At 47.6% G+C, this 25,563-nt stretch overlaps 3 protein-coding genes across 3 annotated transcripts; all 3 read right to left on the reverse strand.

The window, feature by feature from the left end:
- Positions 1-587: 587 nt before the first annotated feature.
- On the reverse strand, positions 588-3,201 carry LOC133758795 (protocadherin alpha-3-like). The gene is made up of 2 exons (XM_062189939.1): positions 760-3,201; positions 588-617 (listed from the first exon to the last, which is right to left on the reverse strand). The coding sequence occupies exons 1-2, from the start codon at positions 3,199-3,201 to the stop codon at positions 588-590; spliced, it is 2,472 nt and encodes an 823-aa protein (XP_062045923.1).
- An 8,232-nt stretch (positions 3,202-11,433) lies between these two features.
- LOC133758796 (protocadherin alpha-2-like) lies at positions 11,434-13,935 on the reverse strand. The gene has a single exon (XM_062189940.1). It carries the CDS (start codon positions 13,933-13,935, stop codon positions 11,434-11,436), a length of 2,502 nt encoding a protein of 833 aa, XP_062045924.1.
- Positions 13,936-21,540: 7,605 nt separating this feature from the next.
- LOC133758797 (protocadherin alpha-1-like) lies at positions 21,541-24,075 on the reverse strand. Its single transcript, XM_062189941.1, has one exon. The coding sequence runs from the start codon at positions 24,073-24,075 to the stop codon at positions 21,541-21,543; it is 2,535 nt and encodes an 844-aa protein (XP_062045925.1).
- Positions 24,076-25,563: the final 1,488 nt, after the last annotated feature.

The raw sequence follows: 25,563 nt of genomic DNA on the forward strand, positions 1-25,563 counted from the left end.
CTAGTAACTATAGCTTTAAAATTAGATATATATTATTATATTCAACAGACTTTTCAGATGAAAATAGCTCTTAAATTTAAAAAATTCTGTAACAATGTTTACTTTTAGTATGGGAGTATTAACTCTTCACTTAACATATATTTTAATTACTACTAATAAAAGTATTGAGAAACTGACTATGAACAAGATATAAATCTAAATGGTGTGAAACAATCATATTCAGAGAGGAGGGAAGGAGACTCCAAACAAATTAATAAGAGAATAAAAAGTTTCCATATAAGGTAACCAGAAAATAATGCTTGAAACTGAAGGTAGAGCCATAAAAAGAGTTGTGTGTATTTAGTGTGAACTCCTGCAATGGAGCAGTGATTCTACCATGTACTAGGAGTAGCCAGTGTAGGTGGCAAAAAATATGGAAGCATTGTGAAGGAACAACTTAACCAAAATTGTGCTCAATTCTCTAAAAAATACTATTCAACGATTTTTTTTTATTCTCCACCCAGACATTAGCAATAAATCTTACTACTGCACCCACTGATAAACACTAAATTAAACTGCAGTGATGTACCTCACGACGTATTTTCAATTTAGTTCAAATTCAGTCCCGAATTCCAACACTTCAACGCAAAATAGACGACCAGAACACTCAAACTCCGAGAATACAGTGTGGCATGTTTAACTTTTAACATGGTTGCAAAGGAACGAAGACGATAGAGAATTTTAACAGCACATTTTAGAAGCATAAAGAAAAATACTCACTTTGCTGGAGTGGTCAACGTCCACATTCATTCCATCCTCGCTTTCTGGACCCGGAGGAAGGCTGGGGCTGAAGGCCATGAGGTCGGCCTTGGGCGCGCCCTCGCCGCCGCTCACCCGCTGCCGCCTCCGCTGCGAGCACGACCAGCTCCCCACCGCGCTCGCGCACACCAGCGCCGGCTGCCCCGGCCCGCACGCGCCCTCCGCGGCCGGCACCCAGCACCGCAGCGCCGTCCACACCACCAGCGTCAGCACCAGCAGGCTGCTCACGGCGCAGATGGCCACGATCAGGGACGCGTTCACGTCCAGCAGCGCCGCCGCGCCGCCCGCCGCAGCCGTCGCCGCACCCGCCCGCGACGAGGACGCCGCCGCCGCCGCCTGCCCGCCGTCCACCAGCGACAGCAGCACCGTGGCCGTGGCCGTCAGCGCGGGCTCGCCGTGGTCCTTCACCAGCACCAGCAGCCGCTGGCGCGCCAAGTCCGCCTCGTCCAGGCTGCGCGTCGTGCTGATCTCGCCCGTGTACAGCCCCACGCGGAACGGGAGCCGCGCCCCGCCCGACGCAGCCGCCACCGCCCCATTCGCATTCGCATTCGCATTCGGCGCCGCCTGCAGCTCGTACGACAGCCACGCGTTGTAGCCGGCGTCCGCGTCCACCGCGCGCACCTTCGCCACCACGTGGCCCGCGCCCGCCGACCGCGACACCCACACCGGCACCGCCTCGCTCGCCGGCCCGCCCGCGCCCCGCGGCAGCACCCACGGCGCGTGGTCGTTCTCGTCCAGCACGAACACCTGCAGCGTCACGTTGCTGCCCAGCGCCGGCACGCCCGCGTCGCGCGCGCTCACCTCGAAGCGCAGCAGCTCCAGCTCCTCGCGGTCCAGCGGCTGCAGCGCGTGCACGCGCCCGCTCTCCGCGTGCACCGACACGTAGCTCGACAGCAGGCGCTCGCCCACGCGCCGCTCCACCAGCGAGTACGACACGCGCGCGTTCTCCCGCGCGTCCGCGTCGCGCGCCGACACCGTCACCAGGTGGCAGCCCGGCGCGTTGTTCTCCCTCACGAACACCGTGTACTCGGCCTGCGCGAACGCGGGCGCGTTGTCGTTCACGTCCGCCACCTCCACCCACACGCTGGCCGACGCCCGCAGCGCCGGCGAGCCCGCGTCGCGCGCCGTCACCACCACGCCGTAGCCCGACACCAGCTCGCGGTCCAGCCCGCTCTCCAGCACCAGCGAGTAGTAGTTCCTGAAGGTCGACAGCAGCCGGAAGGGCACGTCGGGCGTCAGGGCGCAGCTCACCTGCCCGTTGGCGCCCGAGTCGCGGTCGGACACGCTGACCAGGGCGACCACCGTGCCCACCGGAGCGTCTTCTGATACAGGCAATGATAGTGATTTGATGACCAACTCGGGTGTGTTATCATTGATGTCCACAATTTCTACTAGAACCGTGCAGTGACCAGCCAGTGGAGGAATTCCTTGATCTGTCGCCTGTACCTGGATTTCATATGACTGAGTTTCCTCGAAATCTATGTTTCCCTGCACAACGATGTGTCCGTTGTCCGGGTGTAAGTAGAATTTCTTCCGAATATCTTGTGACGTGTCTGTATTGAAAGAGTAGGTGATGTCCTTATTAACTCCTTCGTCCAAATCGGAGGCGTTGACGATGGCCACCAGGGTTCCATTCGGCGCGTTTTCCAGCAGTCTGACTTTGTAGATCGCCCTCTCGAAGGCTGGGGCGTTGTCGTTCACATCCAGAACGCTGATCCTGAGCTGAGTCGTGCCAGTGAGCTCTGGTTTGCCGCCATCAGTTGCCGTTATCAGCAGATGATGCTCAGGGGTCTCCTCCCGATTTAAAAGCTTTTTCAACACGAGACCAAGGGATTTAATTCCCTCATCATTTCTCTTAACATCCAAGGTAAAATATTCAACGGGATCCAGACTGTAAGTCAACAACGAATTTGCTCCGATGTCTGCGTCCGAGGCGCCCTCCAGTGGAAACCGAGAGCCAAGCTGCCGGGATTCGTAGATAAACAGGTGTTTTACAGCCACTGGAAACACGGGCGGGTTGTCGTTGACGTCCCTCACCTCCACCTCCACGTGGAACACCTGCAGCGGCCGCTCCACCACCACCTCCAGGTGCACGCTGCACTCCGCGCTCCGCCCGCACAGCGCCTCGCGGTCCATCCGCGCGTTCACGAACAGGATGCCGTTCTGCACGTTCACCTCCAGCAGGTCCCCGCCGGCCCTGGACGCCACCCGGAACAGGCGCGGCACCAGCTCGGCCAGCGGCAGCCCCAGGTCCTGCGCCAGGCGGCCCACGAACGTGCCGTGCTGGGCCTCCTCGGGGACCGAGTAGCGCAGCTGGGCGCTGCCCGCCCGCCAGGCTGCCAACAGCAGGAGCCAGGGCAGCAGGCGCCGGGCTCCGGGATCTCCTCGGCGGAAAAACAGCATTGCAAGCTTTTTCCAAATACTGTATCGCTCTTACATCAATCCAAAGTCAAGAAAACAATTTGGTTTCTCTATTCTTTACTTCTCAAACTCGTCACCGTTGCCATATTTCCGGGATGATGAGGAACTACAGCATCCGAATACGTAATGCATGCTGTGTATTTTTGTGTGTGTGCGGATAAAGACCTTGTGGTGGACAGCGACATCATGTGGCTAAAAGTATTAAATGGACGTATTTACCTTTTCCTTATACGTCGTTTGAACTTCACCCCGATTTTTATTTGTAGTTGTAATTTCCTTAAAGCATTTTTCAAGTTCTTAATTTTTATTAAAGTATATCCTTAGAGAGGTTCCAGCAATCCATCCTTCTCAATTATTCCAATTTACAATATACAGTAAAATAACCATGGACAGCTATTGAAAATATTCCTCATGTGAGAGAAACATAATTCCCCCATTAAATTATCACAGAAATCTTCTGATATAGGTATCGACATGAATCTCTTTCAAAAAACACTGGGAGGACATGCAACATAAAAATGATTTTAATAGAGATCTCAATCTGATTAGATGCCATACCTTTAACTACTTGGCTTCCTACACGACATTTGATTATAGAAGTCAGATACTTTGAGATTTGTGGTCTTCAAAACATAGAGACACTGAAGTATTTATAAAATGTGTGTATACATATCTAAACACATACACTTTTACCATTACAAAATATGTTCATATTTAATTTATAAAATGCCTATAAACAATGTTTGTATCCTCTATTTGATGGCTATATTCTTGCTAACTGTCTTAACTGCTCTTTATATAACGATGTCATGGGGTGAGGCTTTAGCCCAGGGATTAATACCTGAGTACCTGGGTTCAATTACTGGCTCCAGCGTTCTGCTAATGCAGGCCCTGAGAGGCATGGGTGATGGCTAAGGTGCTTGGGCTCCTGCTACCCATGTGAGAGACCTGGGTTGAGTTTCCTGCTCCTGATTTCAGTCCCACTAGGCATCTGGTGGGTGAACTAGTGGATGGCAGCACTCACTTTCATCTTCTCTCTCTGCCTCCCAAATGAATACATTTTTTAAAATGCCAGAAGTTAAGTCTTATACAAGGAAATTCTTCTGTGAATTTATTTCTTATTGTAGGGTATCACTGTGTGATTTGGCTAATTGTTAATTCAGATGATACCAAGTAAGAATGTATAAATTTTAAAATTTCCATACATTTATGCATTTAAGTTTACCTGTAGATTTTTAACTAGTCTCAGAATGAAATAAGTTTTATTTTTAATGAACTCCATTATGGACAAATTTCTAGATTTCAATTTCTTTAAAGTAGTCACTTGGAAGAACTAATGTTTTTGAAACTGGTGAACAGAGCAAAGTAACTGGAACACTAGCTACTACTCATCCTATGCAAGACCAGGCAATGAGATATTCTAAAGAGCTCTGTGAGCTTATCGAGGTTCAGAGTTCCCTGAGCTTTTGGAAGCCAAGCAGAGAAAAATTACTGAAAACATCCAATTTAGGGAACTAAAAGAATGCTGAATTTTTGCTTATAGCCAGATTATTTTAAAATGAAATCAAACACACTTAAGTATTAAAAGCTTTCATATGAGTTTTTGCTTTCTGTGTACTCAACTCAATGGACGCTGGGATTGCAACTTACTCGTATGTTATCATACATATTTAGAGCAGAGTTAAGTTATCCATTATCATTCTTGTGAGTAAATAAATATTTAAAACTAAGTTTTTCAAATAAGATAAAGAGGTAAGTTACATTAAGTGTATTTTTTGCTATCAAACAAACATAATATCTAAGTGATTATATTGTGCTAGCTTATGAAGAAATATATATTTAAAAATTATTTCTGGAAGGCATAGAGCCAGGAGATAACTTTATATATCAATACAATAAGTCAGTACTTTGGTGAATCTTGAAAGGCAGCAGCTAGTTTGAAAATTAGGGACAAAATTAAAATTTTAAAACATCATGGACTTTCTTTTAATGATATTTCCTTGACTACTTATTGCAGTACTACACATTTCATTACATTTAAGCTATAGTAACTGCAAAATGATATGTCACATGGCAGTTTATAACAGGGTAGACTCCACACTGAATTTCAGGAGTTACAAGTTATACCAAAGGAACAGTGAGCTGAGAAGATTGAGCCAATGTGTCAATCAGTGAAATCATCAATGAAGAGTTTCTTCTATCACCCAGACATTTCCTCAGGCAACTTAACCAATAAAAAATGTAAATAAAAAGAAACCACTAAGAATGCATGAAGGAACAGACTGTGACTCCAGGAGATCTGTGCACACCTAAATATCATTTAAAAAGCTTATCATTTACCTATGGTATAAATGTAGTAGCCAGACACTCAGAAGGACAGAGTCTACCTGAGCATTCATATATCCTGCACACAAATCTCAAGGGAATGATGAGTAGCTCTGACACTTTAGGTGAGATTTCTCCCAAAACAGAGCTCCTTCTTCATTTCTTCAAGCTATTTGGTTTTTTTGTTTCTTTGTTTGTTTTGAGATTTATTAATTTATTTGAAAGGCAGAGTTACAGATAGGCAGGGGAGAGGGAGAGAGTGTCAGCCTTCTATCCTCTGGTTCATTCCCCCAAATGGCTGCAATAGCCAGAACTGGGGCAATCCAAAGCCAGAAGTCTGGAGCTATTTCCGGGTCTCCCACGTAGTTTTAGGGGCCAAAGCATTTGGACCATTCTCCACTGCTTTCCCAGGCCATAGCAGAGAACTGTATCTGAAGTGGAACAGCCAGGACTCAAACCGGTGCCCATCACATCACATCACAGCCCTAACCTGAGCCATTTGTTTTTCCTGTAAAGACTCAAATGAACTTTTTTGATTCCCAGGAAATACATACTCCACTTTTTGAGGTGTATCAACTCTAAGGATCAAGTGTTCACCAAATTCCTCTCTTCCTTTGAAAGCAGATCCTAGATGGAAATGGATCTTGTCATATAATTATGACAAGGCTGAGGCTAAGATCACTCAGGGGAAACTATTTCTATGATACAAACATATACACATACATTTGATAAAAACAGCAAATAGCTAAGCAGTTAAATGGCAGGAGACAGTTTTGGATAGTAAATTTCACCTCCACAAATTTGGTTGAAAAAAAAAACCTTTCCAAGTATAGTATTTACTTGTCAGGTTCAGTTTTTTAAATTACTCAACATATACCAGAATTTCAAATAAAAACATATTCACCCAACACCAGCAGACCTTACCTTTTGGAGAAACTCTACTTTGTTAGGAATACAAATGCTGGAGATTCCTCAGAAACCTGAACATAGCCCTACCACATGACCCAGCCATCCCACTCCTAGGAATTTACCCAAGGGATATTAAATTGGCAAATAAAAGAGCTGTCTGTACCTCAGTGTTTATTGCAGCTCAATTCACAATAGCTAAGACATGGAATCAACCTAAATGCCCATCAACAAAAGACTGGATAAAGAAATTATGGGAGGCAGGCGCCGCGGCTCACTAGGCTAATCCTCCGCCTTGCGGCGCCGGCACACCGGGTTCTAGTCCCGGTCGGGGCACTGATCCTGTCCCGGTTACCCCTCTTCCAGGCCAGCTCTCTGCTGTGGCCAGGGAGTGCAGTGGAGGATGGCCCAAGTGCTTGGGTCCTGCACCCCATGGGAGACCAGAAGCACCTGGCTCCTGCCATCGGAACAGCGCGGTGCGCCGGCCGCAGTGCACTTACCGCGGCGGCCATTGGAGGGTGAACCAACGGCAAAGGAAGACCTTTCTCTCTGTCTCTCTCACTGTCTACTCTGCCTGTCAAAAAAAAAAAAAAAGAAAGAAAGAAATTATGGGATATGTACCCTATAGAATACTACACAGCGATAAAAAAAAAATTAAATCCAGTCATTCGCAACAAAATGGAGAAATCTGGAAAACATCATACTGAGTGAAATAAGCCAGTCCCAAAGGGACAAATATCATGTGTTCTCCCTGATCTGTGACAGATAACTGAGCACCTAAAAGGAAACCTGTAGAAGTGAAACGGCACTATGATCAGCCCTTGTCCTGACTGTCGAGGAACAGCTTACTATTTTATTCCTTTTAATATTTTCTTTTTCTACTTAATACCATTGGTTGAACCCTTTAATTAACACACAATTATTCTAAAGTGTTTAACTAAAAAGAGATCCTTGTTAAATATAAGAGTGGGAATAAGAGAGGGTGGAGATGTACAATTCGGTACATGCTCACTTGGACTTACCCTTAGTGGTAGAGTTAGAAACGTGCCAGGGGATTCCAATTCAATCCCATCAAGGTGGCATGTACCAATGCCATCTCACTAGTCAAAATGATCAGTCTCAGTTCATAATTGATCATAATTATAGGATTAAGAGTCAAAAGGATCACATAAACAAGACTAGTGTCTGCTACTACTAACTGATAGAAGTAAAAAGAATAGAGAATAGAGAATGATCCAACATGGGAAGCGGGATACACAGCAGACTCATAGGATGGCAGATGTCCTAAACAGCACTCTGGCCTCAGAATCAGCCCTTAAGGCATTCAGATCTGGCTAAAAAGCCCATGAGAGTATTTCAGGCATGGAAAGCCAAGACACTGTGGCAAAAAATGACCTAAATGAAAGATCTCTGTGAATGAGATCCCAGTGGAAAGAATGGGCCATCAAAAAAGGAGGTACATTTTTCTGAAAGGAGGAGAGAACTTCCACTTTGATTATGGCTTTCTCTAAATAAGCTCAGAGTATGTGAATTCAAGAGGCTTCCATAGCATTGGCAGCTCATGATAAGAGCCGCGGGTGATTACTGACATCATAAATGAGAGTGTCAATTGTTAAATCAACAACAGAAGTCATTGTGTATTTACTCCCTGTGTAGGATCTCTGCCCTTAACGTGTTGCACTATGCGAATTAATGGTAAAACTAGCCTTCAAACAGTACTTTATACTTGGTGTGTCTGTGTGGGTGCAATCTGTTGAAATCTTTACTTAGTATATACTAAGTTGATCTTATGTATATAAAGATAATTAAAAATGAATCTTGGCCAGTGCTGCGGCTCACTAGGCTAATCCTCCGCCTTGCAGCACCGGCACACTGGGATCTAGTCCCAGTCGGGGCGCCAGATTCTGTCCCGGTTGCCCCTCTTCCAGGCCAGCTCTCTGCTGTGGCCAGGGAGTGCAGTGGAGGATGGCCCAAGTGCTTGGGCCCTGCACCCCATGGGAGACCAGGAGAAGCAGCTGGCTCCTGCCATCGGATCAGCGCAGTGTGCCGGCTGCAGCACGCCAGCCGCGGCGGCCATTGGAGGGTAAACCAACGGCAAAACCTTTCTCTCTGTCTCTCTCACTGTCCACTCTGCCTGTCAAAAAAAAAAAAACGAATCTTAATGAAGGATGGGATGAAAGAGAGAGTAGCAGATGGGATGGTTTGCGGGTGGGAGGGTGGTTATGGGGGGAAAACGGCTATAATCCAAAAGTTGTACTTTCAAAATTTATATTTATTAAATAAAAGTTTTCTAAAAACAAACAAAAAAAAGGAATACAAATGCTGTGCGATGAAAGAGGATAGGTTCACAGCAATGAAAAATGTATTCCCAACCATGCTGTGAGGTACCAGAGAAAGGCAGTCAGTTTTTGCCTAGCGGGAAGTGTGCAAATATTAGCTAAATAATTTTGGTATGGGAGAGAGAACTGATCAATGACTAACAGAAAGACTGAGTTCATGTATACTTCACTTATATGAAGAAAAAGTCCCATCATCTGACCAACCACAATGTTATTTTAAACATTAATATTTTAACTGCACAAAACTGAGAGGAACATTTTCTCAATAAACTCTACTTTGCCTGAAAATGGAAAATGTTTACCTTTGTAAAATATTCCAAATAACAGGTTATGTTAATATACTCAAGATTGGCAGTTATTTCTAAGTGCTGCCATGTGTGATCAGGACATATGTCAGATGGCTTTTAGAGGTCCTGGCATTAAAGGACAGCTATTTCTATCACAGGGGAAATAAAAGGTAACTTATTAGCTGTTGCATAAAGATAGGCATATTCTTTTTCAAAAAGATTTATTTAGGGGCTGGCATTGTGGCATGTCAGGTAGAGCCACCACCTGCAACACTGGCATTCCATATGGGGACCACTTCATGTTCCAGCTGCTCCACTTCTGATCCAGCTCCCTGTTGGTGACCTGGGAGGTGCAACAAAGGATGGGCCAAGTGTTTGGGCCCCTGCCATCATGTGGAAGACATGAATGAAGTCCCAAGCTCCTAGCTTCAGCCTGGCCCAGCCTGGACCATTGTACCCATTTGGGTAATGAACTAGCAGATGGAGAAGATATCTATCTCTCTCCCTCTCTCTCTGTACATCTACCTTTCAAACAAATAAATAAATCTCTTGGGGGGGAATTGAATGTCCATCTGCTGGTTCATTCTCCAAATGGCTGCAAAGGCTGGGGCTTGACCAGGCCAAACACAGAAGCCTGAATGAGGTCCAAATACTAGGGCCATCGTGTTCTGCCTTTCCAGGCACAATAGCACAGTTTGGAGCTGGAACAGTTGGCACTCCCATATGGGATGCTGGCTTCGTAAGCAGCAACTTAACCACTGCACCACAACTCTGTTGTCCCAAAAGGTAAAAGTATTCTTTGGTCCAGAGAACAACTTGGGAAGCATCCAGGATGAATAATGTACTTTCATTCCAAACATTCTTTACAGACTGGATAGTGTACATTGAAAACATGTGCTATGTAATGAAATCCTTTAACTTTATTCCAATTGCAATTCTAAATTTTTTAAGAGAAAAAAAAAGGCCGGCACCGCGGCTCACTAGGCTAATCCTCCACCTTGCGGCGCCAGCACACCGGGTTCTAGTCCCGGTCGGGGCACCGATCCTGTCCCGGTTGCCCCTCTTCCAGGCCAGCTCTCTGCTGTGGCCCAGGAGTGCAATGGAGGATGGCCCAAGTCCTTGGGCCCTGCACCCGCATGGGAGACCAGGATAAGCACCTGGCTCCTGCCATCGGAACAGCGCCGTGCGCCGGCCGCAGCGCGCCTACCGCGGCGGCCATTGGAGGGTGAACCAACGGCAAAAGGAAGACCTTTCTCTCTGTCTCTCTCTCACTGTCCACTCTGCCTGTCAAAAAAGAAAAAAAAGAGAGAAAAAAAAGTGGGGCTGGCATTGTGGAGTAGCATTAAAGATGTTGCCTGCAGTTCCAGCATCCCATATGGTCACACTGGCTGCTCCACTTTCCATCCAGCTCCATGCTAATGTGCCTGAAAGCAGCTGAGGATGGCCCAAGTCCATGGGCCCCTGTACCCACGTGGGAGACCTGGAATGGGCTTTCACCTGGCCCATTCCTGGTCATTGAGGCCATCTGTAGAATGAACCAGCAGATGGAAGAATTTTCTCTCCCTCTCCATGTAACTCAGCCTTTCAAATAAATAAAATAATTCTTTGAAAAGAGAGTGAGAGAAATCACTCAGGATCCTATTTCTCATGATGAAATATTACATAATATTAATTATGAAAAAGCCTAAATGTAAAGATAAGATCAGGAGGCCAGCATTTGGTTCAGTGGTTAAGGAGCAGTTTGAGACAGCCACATCCCACACTGGAGCACACTGGCTGGAGCCCCCTCAGTTCCCATTGCAGCTTCCTGCTAATGCATCCTGGGATGCAGCAGGTGATGGCTTAGGTACCTAGGTCCTGCCACTCACATGACAGACCTGATTCAGCTCTGAACTCTTGACTTTCAGCTGTTGTGGACCTTGGGAGAGTGACCCAAGATATAAGATCTCTGCCTATGCCTCGGTTTCTCTACCTCTCCATTTCAAATACAGTTAACTAATCAAAAACGTAAAAGGGATGGGCACTATGGCACAGCACATTAACTGCTACTTAAGATGACCTCATCCTTCAGTGGAGTCTCTGTTCCAGACACACTCAGCTTCCAGTCAAGTTCCTTGCTAATGTTATTGGGAACCAGTGGATGATGTTGAAATATTTGAGTTACAACAGTATTTGGGGAGTTAAAAAGCAGACAAAAAATCTCTCATTCACTCTCACCCAAATAAATATTTTAAATAAATAAAATTAGAACATATAATAGTTTAAATGCAAGAAACAGACCACCAACCACACTGAATACTACACAGAGAGTAGTGATATAAAATAAAGAACGAACTATGCATCAAATAGTTAATAAGTCATAGAGAATAAGCAAGCAACAATCTTAGAATTGGCAAGAAAATATTAAGGCTCACCTTGCCTACGTATTCTGATTCTGAGGGTTGGGGTTTTTCTTCTGCAGAATCTGGACCTTGAGGAAGGCTGGGGCTGAAGGCCATGAGGTCGGCCTTGGGCGCGCCCTCGCCGCCGCTCACCCGCTGCCGCCTCCGCTGCGAGCACGACCAGCTCCCCACCGCGCTCGCGCACACCAGCGCCGGCTGCCCCGGCCCGCACGCGCCCTCCGCGGCCGGCGCCCAGCACCGCAGCGCCGTCCACACCACCAGCGTCAGCACCAGCAGGCTGCTCACGGCGCAGATGGCCACGATCAGGGACGCGTTCACGTCCAGCAGCGCCGCCGCGCCGCCCGCCGCAGCCGTCGCCGCACCCGCCCGCGACGAGGACGCCGCCGCCGCCTGCCCGCCGTCCACCAGCGACAGCAGCACCGTGGCCGTGGCCGTCAGCGCGGGCTCGCCGTGGTCCTTCACCAGCACCAGCAGCCGCTGGCGCGCCAAGTCCGCCTCGTCCAGGCTGCGCGTCGTGCTGATCTCGCCCGTGTACAGCCCCACGCGGAACGGGAGCCGCGCCCCGCCCGACGCAGCCGCCACCGCCCCATTCGCATTCGCATTCGCATTCGGCGCCGCCTGCAGCTCGTACGACAGCCACGCGTTGTAGCCGGCGTCCGCGTCCACCGCGCGCACCTTCGCCACCACGTGGCCCGCGCCCGCCGACCGCGACACCCACACCGGCACCGCCTCGCTCGCCGGCCCGCCCGCGCCCCGCGGCAGCACCCACGGCGCGTGGTCGTTCTCGTCCAGCACGAACACCTGCAGCGTCACGTTGCTGCCCAGCGCCGGCACGCCCGCGTCGCGCGCGCTCACCTCGAAGCGCAGCAGCTCCAGCTCCTCGCGGTCCAGCGGCTGCAGCGCGTGCACGCGCCCGCTCTCCGCGTGCACCGACACGTAGCTCGACAGCAAGCGCTCGCCCACGCGCCGCTCCACCAGCGAGTACGACACGCGCGCGTTCTCCCGCGCGTCCGCGTCGCGCGCCGACACCGTCACCAGGTGGCAGCCCGGCGCGTTGTTCTCCCTCACGAACACCGTGTACTCGGCCTGCGCGAACGCGGGCGCGTTGTCGTTCACGTCCGCCACCTCCACCCACACGCTGGCCGACGCCCGCAGCGCCGGCGAGCCCGCGTCGCGCGCCGTCACCACCACGCCGTAGCCCGACACCAGCTCGCGGTCCAGCCCGCTCTCCAGCACCAGCGAGTAGTAGTTCCTGAAGGTCGACAGCAGCCGGAAGGGCACGTCGGGCGTCAGGGCGCAGCTCACCTGCCCGTTGGCGCCCGAGTCGCGGTCGGAGACAGTGATGAGGGCGACCACCGTGCCCACCGGAGCGTCCTCGCGGATGGGCAGTGACAGAGACGTTATTGAAATTTCTGGAGTGTTATCATTGACATCCACAACTTTTACTGAAATTTTACAGTGTCCTGACATTGGCGGGGTTCCTTTATCAAAGGCGATGATCTGAATGTTGTAGGATTTCGTTTCTTCATAATCCAGCTTTCCCCTCGTCCTTATTTCCCCTGTGCTGGGATCTATTTTGAATCTGGTCTGCGTGATGGAGGGCGCATCACCACTGATAGAATACAAAATCTCGCTGTTAGTTCCTTCATCCGCATCTGAAGCATTTAACTTAACTACTAAGGTGCCCTCTGCGGTGTTCTCCAACAATTGAACTTTGTAAACGGATTGGGTAAAAGTAGGCTCGTTGTCATTCACGTCCAGTACTTTGATGTGTATTTCAACAGTGCCCGTGAGCTCGGGCTTGCCCCCATCCGTAGCCACCAGTAGCAAATTAATCTCAGCAGTTTCCTCTCTGTCTAGAGATTTCCCCAGCACGAGAAACAAGGACTGGCTTCCGTCATCATTTGTCTGTACTTCCAGAGAGAAAACCTCGCTGGAGCTGAGCCTGTAAGTCAGCTGCGCGTTGCTGCCGACGTCTGCGTCCGAGGCTCCCTCTAGCGAAAAGTGAGAGTCAAGAGCCCTCGCTTCAGAAATGAACAGATTCTTCCTTGTCGCCGGGAACACGGGCGGGTTGTCGTTGACGTCCCTCACCTCCACCTCCACGTGGAACACCTGCAGCGGCCGCTCCACCACCACCTCCAGGTGCACGCTGCACTCCGCGCTCCGCCCGCACAGCGCCTCGCGGTCCATCCGCGCGTTCACGAACAGGATGCCGTTCTGCACGTTCACCTCCAGCAGGTCCCCGCCAGCCCTGGACGCCACCCGGAACAGGCGCGGCACCAGCTCGGCCAGCGGCAGCCCCAGGTCCTGCGCCAGGCGGCCCACGAACGTGCCGTGCTGGGCCTCCTCGGGGACCGAGTAGCGCAGCTGGGCGCTGCCCGCCCGCCAGGCTGCGAGCAGCAGGAGCCAGAGCAGCAGGCGCGGGATCCCCAGGCCTCTTCTCAGAGAAGACAGCATCACTAATCCTCAGTGCGTTGATTAAATTAAAATACCACGTTTTCCAAGGATTTAAGGACCCGAGTCTCCGCTGAGTCCTGCCGCTTCTCTTATTGTTCCGCCTATCTGCAGTGACAAAGGGCTATGGTATTTTTCTTTCCCAGAGAACACTCTGTGGTAGACAGCGACATCCTGTGGCTAAAACGTAAGTTTCTACTGTTTATTTTAATATAGATTTAAAACTAGATAATAATTGTCTGCTCTAAGTTTATTCATAGCTTTCATCCTGGAAAAATACCTATTTTAATCCCTGAAATGGACTACCACTTCCACCTTTTTATTGTGATTAAAAACATGTAACATCAAATTCACATTAACCATATTTCAATGTACAGTACAGGAATGAGTATATTCACCTTGCTGCAAATTCTTCATCTATAAAACAAACTCTACAGTCATCTGACAGCTCTCAGCTCCCCTCTTCCCAGCCGGATGACCATACTCTACTTTGTTTCTGTAAATTTGACAGCTCTTAATACTTCCTATAAATGAACTCATACAGTCTTTGCCTCTGTGATTGCTTGATTTGATTTAGCATGTTGTCCTCAGGTTCACCAATGTTGTAGCATGTGAGAGAATACCTTCCTTTTAGGGCTAAATGATACTCCATGGTATGTACGTCCTGCATCGTGTTTATCCATTCAACTGTCCATCATCATTGGGGTTGCTTCCACCTCTTGACTTTTGTAAATAGTGCTCTAGGAACACACATGTGTCAAAATCTGAAGAACTTGCCTGCAATTCTTTCAGATACATCACCATTTTTTACCATTTCTTCAAATGAAGCACGTAGGACTCAAAGGGTTTTTTAGTCAACTGAAAATACATTTACATATGCTGTTGCTCTTCTCTAATTTATATTCTTGAATTATTTGCAGATGCTTGATAAATAATACTTTGTTTCTCACTTCAATAATTTTTCATTTAAGTCACTATCAATTTAGTAATGCTCTCTCCTCTGTTACATTTTAATTCTTATGCAGGAATAGTTAGTTCAGTTAATCTTTCACGTGTTAATTATTTAAGAATATTTTTATTATTTCTTAACTAGCCCCTTAACATGCAAAATACATGAAAATAGAATAAAGGCAACATGAGAACGAATAAAACTAATCAAGGGGTAGACCAGTGCACAAAATGCATCATAAAGGATCATTTTCAGTTATACTAAATACATTACAAATTTTATTTTCAGCTTCCTAGAGCAAAGAAGAAAACAAACTAATTACAAAATCTACAGTGTGGTCAGTGTTGTGCAATGCAGGCATCCCACATCAGAGTGATGGTTCAAGTGCCAGTGGTTCTGCTTGCAATTCAGCTCCCTGCTAATGCACATGAAAAAGCAATGCACGAGGGGTCAAGTACTTGGGTCCTTGCTCCCAGTGTGGGAGACAACGATGGAGTTCTTAGCTCCTGGCATTGGCCTGGCCCAGACCCAGTTGTTGTAGCTATTTGGGGAGTGAATCAACAGATGGAAGATTTCTCTTTCTTTTCAAATAAGTACATAAATCTATTTTAAAAAGCTTTACAGCATCCATAAAAGAATAGTAAAATAATCTTCACTAAAGAAAAGCTAGCTTGCCCTGGTGTTGGATCCCCAATATCAACTTTTCTGTTCAGTTCAGTATCTTAAGATATTAACACCACCTATGAATGTATATGTTAATATTAATCAAACTATAACAGCAAACTCCAAGTACACTGATTAGGAAAATAAACAACATCATTTATTGGCTTATATGTGGAGGCAGATAATTATGTACTAGTTGTAGGCAGAACTGGGTCTTCACGCTTTGATAATGCCATAAAGAAAATACCTTCACATTTATGCGACTTCTTTTCCTCTGCTGGCCTTCTTCTCGAGCTTTTCCCATGTGGTAGCATAATAACCAAAGTAGCTTTCAGGATAAATGTCACCAGTTCAATAACCCTAAACAGAAAATGCCTCTTTCCTAATTGTCCCAACAAAAATCCTAGGTATCACTTCATGTGGCCCACTTTGAAGGATAAATCTTTCCCACAACCAGTAGTTGGTTCTCACATATGCCAGACACGAGTCACTTGTTCTTTCCTAAAGCCAGAGATTAAATCAGCTCCACCTAAATTAGTTAACCGAAATGGAAGAAGCTGGTTCTTGGAGGGCATGGCATGTATCCAGATTGTCCAGGAGCTTTCACTGGTTACACATAGCTACAGACTATTACAGCATTACATAGTTGCAATTAAGCTGAATGTGCAGTAACTCTTGTGTTATCAGTTCTAACATACTGTGCATCGTTGGCACACTAAGGGAAAATGTTCAGGATGCAGATATTAGCTTCAGGAAACATGGCTTGTTTGGGGCAGTTTTTCCATTCATACAAAATAATTGTGTTGGATTTTCAGAATGACCTATCTGGGGGATTAAGAGGCATTTTGAGCTGTCCTTCAGGTTTTCTGATGACCTAAAACCTCTCCACCTCCCCCAAAGAGAGGGAATACCAATGCCAGATATGGGCGCACATTCTCCCCAATGGGGAAAGGGAATTGAGAAATTATGCTTGAAAAGATCTTCCCCTGGCCTGACATCTCTTGTAGGTTGAATAGAATCCCCAAAGGATATCTCTCACAACAACATCAAAATATGACCTTAAAAAGGTTAAGATCTTGGTATGAAGACACCCTAGAGTAGGATAGACCATAAACTCAATGACAGTTGTCTCATAAGACACAGGAAAAGGGAAGACACACAACAAAACAGGGAACAAGAAAATGTGAAGACAGAGGCAGAAATTAGAGTTACGCTGCCAAAATTAAGAAATGCCAGGAGTTACAAGAGGCTGAAGGAGGCGAATTTTCCTTTAGAGTCTGGAAGGAAGGTGGAGGGAGGATAGCCCACCTTGATGCTGGAATTCTGCCTTGTAGAAAGAACTGTAAGAGGATGGATTTCTGTAGTTTCAAGCCAAGCCACCACGTTTGTGGTCATTTGTTGCAGTTATCCTAGAGAACTGTATAGTATCCTTGCTAAAATTGTACTCCATCCATCTATCAAACTGTAAACTCCATAAACTTATGTCTGAGCCCTCTTTCTTACAAAATTTTCAGCCCAGTTTTTCACAAAGTAGTACAAAGACCCAGAAGAAGAAAACACAAGGAGAGGGAATGGATTCTAGGCAAGAGAAAAGAAAGGGTATCTATGACTGTAAGTTTAGTATTTTTTTTTTTGAGAGGCAGAATGGATAGTGAGAGAGAGAGAGAGAGAGAGAAAGAAAGAAAGGTCTTCCTTTTTGCCGTTGGTTCACTCTCCAATGGCCGCTGCAGCCGGTGCATCACGCTGATCCAAAGCCAGGAGCCAGGTGCTTCTCCTGGTCTCCTATGCGGGTGCAGAACCCAAGGACTTGGGCCATCCTCCACTGCCTTCCCGGGCCATAGCAGAGAGCTGGACTGGAAGAGGAGCAACCGGGATAGAATCCGGCGCCCCAACTGGGACTAAAACCCGGTGTGCCGGCGCCACAAGGCGGAGGATTAGCCTGTTAAGCCATGTGCCGGCCAAGTTTAGTATTTTTTATCTACTAACTTTTTTATATGAGAAAGAAATCAGGGCACAAGAGATGTTTTTCCATGGCATCTAAGGTATTCTAATTTACTTATTGGTTGAATTCTTTAGTTAAAATGTCATAATAATGTTTTCCTATCAGTTGTATTCCCTTTTGTAATTGAATTCTTAATTTCTTCTATTTATGTTTAATGGCAGTAGAAACCCAGTGAATATATTGTTGTGCACTATTCAATTATCCTCTAAAACAAACAATTTTATTTCTTCCTCCTGCAAAATCCTCTGCAGTTAGAGGAGACTTCCTATGACAGCTTTTGTCCATATGTTGGCTCACATTTCTGGAATGTTTTGACTTTATGGCATTTCAGTATCAACCCATGCTTCTGTAATCACTGCAACAGGAAAAGACAGCAGAACAGCAGCAGTGACTCTTTTTTTTTTTTTGACAGATAGAGTTAGACAGGGAGAGAGAGAGAAAGACAGAGAGAAGGGCCTTCCTTCCGTTGGTTCACTCCTCAAATGGCTGCTATAGGGAGCTGCGCCGATCCGAAGCCGGGAGTCAGGTGCTTCCTCCTGGTCTCCCATGCGGGTGCAGCGGCCCAAGCACTTTGGTCATCCTCTACTGCCCTCCTGGGCCACAGCAGAGAGCTGGTCTGGAAGAGTAGCAGCCAGGACTAGAACCCGGCGCCCATATGTGATGCTGGTGCCACAGGCAGAGGATAACCAAGTGAGCCACAGCGCCGGCCCCAGCAGAAGAGATTCTTACACTGGCAGTTACATAATTCTGCTTGGAATTGACACACATCATGCACATTTCATTGGCTACCTCTAAGCAATAAGGAAGTAAAATTGTCAAATAACAAATGAATCACAGGAAAGAACAGGTGAGAAAATAGGAAAGTGGCAGCTACTTACTTCTGTATAATTTACACATTTTCCTGCCTATCTTCCCTCCTGCCCTGCAAGCACATATCATGCCTGTATATGCTTTTTAACCAAATATCTGTTTTGTGGTATTTAGTTGAAATATTATAAATTTTCCTTAAGCCAATCAAATCTGAGGTTCTCACATATTCTACTTAAAAACTGAAAGTTGTAAAATGACTGGATGCCACAATTGTGGCTTTCAATTTTTAAAAGGACAGTAGGAAAATAAAATAATTAGTTCATCTTCAGAAAAATGAGGAATGGACATGCATTTGGCACAGTGGTTAAGACCCTGATTGGGATGCCGCACCCCATATTGGACTGCCTGATTGGAGTCTTGGAGGCACTTCTGAATCAGGCTTCCTGCAAATGTGCACCCTGGGAGGCAGCAGTGATTCCTCAAGTATTTGGGTCCCAGCTACCCATGTGGGAGACCCAGATTGAGTTCCAGCCTCCTGGATTCATCCAGGTCCAGCCCTGGCTGTTGTGAACATTTGAGGAGTGCACTAGCAGATGGAAATTTCCCTCTGTCTGCCTCAGACTCTCCTTTGCCTTTCAACTAAATAAAAACAATAAGAAAGAAAAAACTTTTCAAGAGATAAAAGCACATGTCATGGAAGAAAGCTTGTGATGAAAGACAAAACTATTAAACATTAAACAAAGAAACAATAGACAAAACTATTAAATTTGTGTTAACTAACAAAGATTCTGTGAGAACATTTTAACAGCCAAGGCAGGGAAGGGCTAAGCTGTGGCACAGTGGGTAAAGCAGCCACCTGTGATGCCAGCATCCAATATGCGTGCAGGTTTAAGTCCTGGCTAATCCACTGAGGATCTAGCTCCCTGCTAATGCACCTGGGAGAGCAGCGGAGGACAGCCCAAGTACCTGGGCCCCCGCACCCGTGTGGGACATCCAGATGAAAGTGAACCACTGGATGGAAGCTCGCTCGCTCTGGCTCTCTCTCTCTCTCTCTCTCTCTCTGACACCTCTTCTCTCTCTGTAACTCTGCCTTTCAAATAAATAAATACATCTTTGAGGGGGAAAGCCTGCCAATGGGAAATCCATTAGTATTTATATAAAGTAAATAGTAAACAATAATACCACTCCAAAACATCTCTGTCTCCATTCTAGAATTACCTTTTCAAAAATAAAAATCACTTTTCAGGGGCAGCGCTGTGGCACAGTGGGTTAATCCTCCACTTGCAGCGCCAGCATCCCATATGAGCACCGGTTCTAGACCCAGCAGCTCCTCTCCCAATCTAGCTCTCTGCTATGGCCTGGGAAAGCAGCAGAAGATGGCTCAAGTGCTTGGGCCCCTGCACCTGCATGGGAGGCCAGGAAGAAGCACCTGGCTCCTGGCTTCAGATCGGCGCAGCTTTGGGGAGTGAACCAATGGAAGGAAGACCTTTCTCTCTGTCTCTCCCTCTCACTGTCTGTAACTCTACCTCTCAAATAAATAAATAAAATATTTTTAAAAATAAATAAAAATAAAAATAAAGATCACTTTTCAAACAACTCTATCAATTCAAATCTCTGGAAACTTAACTACCAAATTATAATTTCTCATAGAATGTTTCTGCAATGGACTCTTTATGTGACATTTTCTGTATGTCTGAAAGTTTGGCAAACAAAATATATTCATTTAATATTTGTGTAACTTCAGAATTAAATACAGGAAATATAATGCAACATTATCCTCTCAGGTAAATGACCAGCAAATACACGAATTCTATGTCAAATATATACCAGTTGGTCTGCAAAACTCCTAAACAATATATTTACTGCCCACTCTATTACTCAACCCTTAGAGAATGATCAGCACTCAACTTGCACTGACTGCACATTGGGAAGAGAGTACTTTTCCACTTTTGAGAAACTGGTATGGAGAATTTCCTTTATTATTATTTTTCATATGCTGCTCTCATTTACTTTCAGGAAGATGTGTATTAGCATTTCCACAGCCTAGGCTTGATTTTTAGAAACATTTTGCACACCTTTTTCTTGATCTTTTAAACATTTCTTAAACTGGCTTTTGCATATTTCTTCTATTGTAAGCTATCTTATATATTTTACAAAAGAAAATTTGGACACACAAATTTTTATATATCCTTAGGAAATCTGGGGGATTTTAAAAAGCTTAGTCATAATGCTGAACTTAGCCTTAGGCATTGGTAGGATTCAGGGAGATAAAAAGCAAAGGGTGAGAGAATGTGTTTCCGCAGCGGGTCTTCCTATCCCTTGTTTAAAATTTATTTAAAAGACATTTACAGAGAGAGAGAGAATCTTCCCTCGAGTTCACCCCCTAAAGGGCCACCACAATGGAGTCAGGAGAAAAGAACCCTACGGGATCTCCCGGTGGGGCAGCAGGGGTCTAAGTTCAGGCCTTCTTCTGTTACCTTCCCCGGAGCAAGAGCAGGAAGCTGGCTGGGAAGAGAAGCAGCAGGAGTCCACCTGTGCTGGAATCAGACCTCAGTGTGACAGGCAGCCCCTTAACCTGCAGAGCCACAAAGTCAGGCCCCCTAGGCGGGTCTTCTAAATAACAATTCCTGTAGTATTAAGCGTCCCAAACTCTGGGGACTCAGGGTCTACAGCACGAAGGAATCTGTCCTGACAATGAAAGTGCTTCAACAAAGAAACTGTGTAACTATACTTGTAGTTAATGACCTTAAAACTATTCTGTGTCATTGTAACCCAAAAGCTGTAATTTGGAAATTTATATTCATTAATTAAAGGTTTAATAAATGAAAAAAAAAAAACTATTCTGTGTATTACCTGCTTGAATCCTAGCAACGAAAAGGAGCCTTTGCCTACATGTAATTGCCCAGGTCTCCACATCTGGCTATGAGATACAAAGTAAAAACTAACCTGCAGATACAGCAGTATTTGACCACGTTGAGATCTTGAGTTAAACACGACCAACAGTAAATAGAATCAAAGCAATTTTTAAAAGTATTCTATGATTTAAATCAAGGAATATGAAAATCTGCCCCTATATTTTATGTTTCCTAGTTCCAGTCAAGATGAAATTCTGATTTAAAAGAATACCTACAACAAACACATGGTTTCAATGTTAGTGAACACCTGGAATATCTACTATTTTAAATTACATTAAAAACCTGGATACACAAGTTATATCTAAAAACGAAATTGAAACCCAGAACTGGGAAGTTGGACTTACGTTACCGGAAAGATCCGAGTTTGCTTGTGGATGTTCACCTCTCTCAGACGTATTTACACCGGGAGACAAGCCGGGGCTGAAGGCCATGAGGTCGGCCTTGGGCGCGCCCTCGCCGCCGCTCACCCGCTGCCGCCTCCGCTGCGAGCACGACCAGCTCCCCACCGCGCTCGCGCACACCAGCGCTGGCTGCCCCGGCCCGCACGCGCCCTCCGCGGCCGGCGCCCAGCACCGCAGCGCCGTCCACACCACCAGCGTCAGCACCAGCAGGCTGCTCACGGCGCAGATGGCCACGATCAGGGACGCGTTCACGTCCAGCAGCGCCGCCGCGCCGCCCGCCGCAGCCGCCGCCGCCGCACCCGCCCGCGACGAGGACGCCACCCCCGCCGCCGCCGCCGGCGCCTGCCCGCCGTCCACCAGCGACAGCAGCACCGTGGCCGTGGCCGTCAGCGCGGGCTCGCCGTGGTCCTTCACCAGCACCAGCAGCCGCTGGCGCGCCAAGTCCGCCTCGTCCAGGCTGCGCGTCGTGCTGATCTCGCCCGTGTACAGCCCCACGCGGAACGGGAGCCGCGCCCCGCCCGCCGCAGCCGACGCCGCCCCATTCGCATTCGCATTGGGCGCCGCCTGCAGCTCGTACGACAGCCACGCGTTGTAGCCGGCGTCCGCGTCCACCGCGCGCACCTTCGCCACCACGTGGCCCGCGCCCGCCGACCGCGACACCCACACCGGCACCGCCTCGCTCGCCGGCCCGCCCGCGCCCCGCGGCAGCACCCACGGCGCGTGGTCGTTCTCGTCCAGCACGAACACCTGCAGCGTCACGTTGCTGCCCAGCGCCGGCACGCCCGCGTCGCGCGCGCTCACCTCGAAGCGCAGCAGCTCCAGCTCCTCGCGGTCCAGCGGCTGCAGCGCGTGCACGCGCCCGCTCTCCGCGTGCACCGACACGTAGCTCGACAGCAGGCGCTCGCCCACGCGCCGCTCCACCAGCGAGTACGACACGCGCGCGTTCTCCCGCGCGTCCGCGTCGCGCGCCGACACCGTCACCAGGTGGCAGCCCGGCGCGTTGTTCTCCCTCACGAACACCGTGTACTCGGCCTGCGCGAACGCGGGCGCGTTGTCGTTCACGTCCGCCACCTCCACCCACACGCTGGCCGACGCCCGCAGCGCCGGCGAGCCCGCGTCGCGCGCCGTCACCACCACGCCGTAGCCCGACACCAGCTCGCGGTCCAGCCCGCTCTCCAGCACCAGCGAGTAGTAGTTCCTGAAGGTCGACAGCAGCCGGAAGGGCACGTCGGGCGTCAGGGCGCAGCTCACCTGCCCGTTGGCGCCCGAGTCGCGGTCGGACACGCTGACCAGGGCGACCACCGTGCCCACGGGAGCGTCCTCGCGGATGGGCATCGACGGTGAGGTGACCACCAGTTCCGGGGCGTTGTCGTTTACGTCCAGCACTTTCACCAGCACCTTGCAGTGATTCGACATCGGAGGGCTTCCTTTATCAAATGCGTTGACCTGGATTTCGTAGGATGTTGCTTCTTCATAATCCAGTGCACCAGTTAGCCTAATTTCTCCCGAGCCGGGATCAATGGCGAATGTTTCTTGAACGTGAGGAGAAACGTCACCGCCAAAGGAAAAGACAAGCTCGCCATTGACGCCTTCGTCGGCGTCGGAGGCGTTCAGCGTGGTCACTAACGTCCCGTTTGCGGTCGTCTCCGGGAGGTGGACTCTGTACACGGCCTGCTGAAACCGCGGCGCGTTGTCGTTCACGTCCAGCACGGTGACCAGCAGCTGCACTGAGCCTTTCCGCTCTGGTTTGCCCCCGTCAGTAGCTGTCAGTAACAAATGATGTTCTGGGGTTTCCTCCCTATCCAGAGACTTCTTAAGCACAAGCGAAAGAGATTTACTCAGTTCCTCGCTTGCCTGTACTTCCAGAGAGAAGTAATCGCTGGGGCTGAGCGCGTACGTCAGGAGGGCGTTGGCGCCAACGTCCGCATCCGCGGCGCCCTCTAGCGGAAACCGCGACTCCAGCAGCCTGGATTCGGGAATAAAAATCCTTTGCTCCCTGGCTCTGAACACGGGCGGGTTGTCGTTGACGTCCCTCACCTCCACCTCCACGTGGAACACCTGCAGCGGCCGCTCCACCACCACCTCCAGGTGCACGCTGCACTCCGCGCTCCGCCCGCACAGCGCCTCGCGGTCCATCCGCGCGTTCACGAACAGGATGCCGTTCTGCACGTTCACCTCCAGCAGGTCCCCGCCGGCCCTGGACGCCACCCGGAACAGGCGCGGCACCAGCTCGGCCAGCGGCAGCCCCAGGTCCTGCGCCAGGCGGCCCACGAACGTGCCGTGCTGGGCCTCCTCGGGGACCGAGTAGCGCAGCTGGGCGCTGCCCGCCCGCCAGGCTGCCAGCAGCAGGAGCCAGGGCAGCAGGCGCCGGGCTCCTGGGCCTCCTCGGCGGAAAAACAGCATCCTAAAAGCACACCCTTCGAGCCACAGTCACCTTACTTCAATATCATCCTGCTTTTACTCCATATTTCCGATATTTATCTCCTTACCGGTTTGGTCTTCTCCAGGGCGGTGACAAAATGGAGCTTCTTCCTTTAGTTTCTAGCGATCAGTACATTTCCACGGAGAAGACTTTGTGGTGTACAGCGACACCATGTGGCTAACGTGTAATTTCGATACATTTACTGACCTTATACAATCTATATTATTTTGCAGTTTACTCAATGCAATCTTTTTCATGTTTCTGTCTTTTAAAGACCCAGGGAATATGTATGTCAATATTTTTCTTTATCTGTTGTCACAAAGACATTACAGTTGAATTTGGAAAAATTCAGGTGTGCTTAAATAACCTCTGATTGCATCATTTTATTTAAAACTACTTATCAGATCACACTTTTTATTATTAGACACTTGAAATGGAAAGCTGAAGCTTTAAAATACATATTTAGACCACTAAAGTTCACCTTATTCTATGGTATTTTGGGTATTTGTGGGATTTTTAAAATTTACTAAATTTGTTTGAAACAGAGTGACAGAGGAAGATCTCCTACCTGCTGGCTCACTCCCCAAATGCCCACAGCAGGGAGGGGCTGTGCAGAGCTAAGATCCAGCTGTTCTCCTACATAGGACCCAAGAACTTGGGTCATCATCTGTTGCCTCCCTGGGTGCACATCAGCAGGAAGCTGGAATAGGGATGCAAGCTGGCACTTGAACTCAGGCACTCCAATATGGTATGCAGCTGTCCTAACTGTTGAACCAAATGCCTGTCCTAATATTTGTTTTTTAAATATTAGAATTATTACATTTATTGTGCATTTATAAATGCATAATCACCAGTTAATTATATTTGAGACTTCTAGAAAGTTTTCTCAAATACATTTTAAAATTCTTCAATGTTGTTTGAATAATTTCATCATTTCCTGATCATGTAAATGTTAAAAATCAAGATGTTTGGTACATTTTTCTTTGTTGCTTGTTATACAATATAATGACCTAAGTGTTGAATGCATAACTTCGGCTTCCAAAAGTCATTATTACAAATTGAATTGGTGTCCATGAGATATTTATTCCCATATCAAAATTTAAGCCATATGTTTTTCTTACTAAGACCAAATATTATATTTTAATAAAAATAATCTGGATATTGAACCACTATCAAAAACACATACTGAGAATCCTATAAAAGTCCACAGTCAAAAATATAGTGTGAATCTAGTGGGAAGAGTGTTTAGAAGAAATAATTCAGGAAGAACCTATTTGAAACCTCTCTTCCAACTTCAATCCATTTCATAATCAGAACCCCACAGTTCAATAAAATTTTGACTAAAAATTGTGGGCAGAATAACCCATAGCTAGTTATTTTTTTAAATGACCTTAATGTTTTTACTTTAAGTACTAAGAATATTTTAAAATATTAATATAGATAGGATTATTTAATCCATTATAACTGCA

This window comes from Lepus europaeus, chromosome 4, assembly GCF_033115175.1.
Source record: "Lepus europaeus isolate LE1 chromosome 4, mLepTim1.pri, whole genome shotgun sequence".
In the NCBI taxonomy this organism is placed as follows: domain Eukaryota; kingdom Metazoa; phylum Chordata; class Mammalia; order Lagomorpha; family Leporidae; genus Lepus; species Lepus europaeus.

Bases quoted from the DNA above. Each gene is read 5' to 3' on its own strand.
- LOC133758795 (XM_062189939.1), bottom strand. From the start codon at position 3,201: ATGCTGTTTTTCCGCCGAGGAGATCCCGGAGCCCGGCGCCTGCTGCCC. The intron at 618-759 runs GTGAGTATTTTT...TTTGCGTTGAAG, and splicing joins ACGTTGACCACTCCAGCAAA to TGTTGGAATTCGGGACTGAA.
- LOC133758796 (XM_062189940.1), bottom strand. From the start codon at position 13,935: ATGCTGTCTTCTCTGAGAAGAGGCCTGGGGATCCCGCGCCTGCTGCTC.
- LOC133758797 (XM_062189941.1), bottom strand. From the start codon at position 24,075: ATGCTGTTTTTCCGCCGAGGAGGCCCAGGAGCCCGGCGCCTGCTGCCC.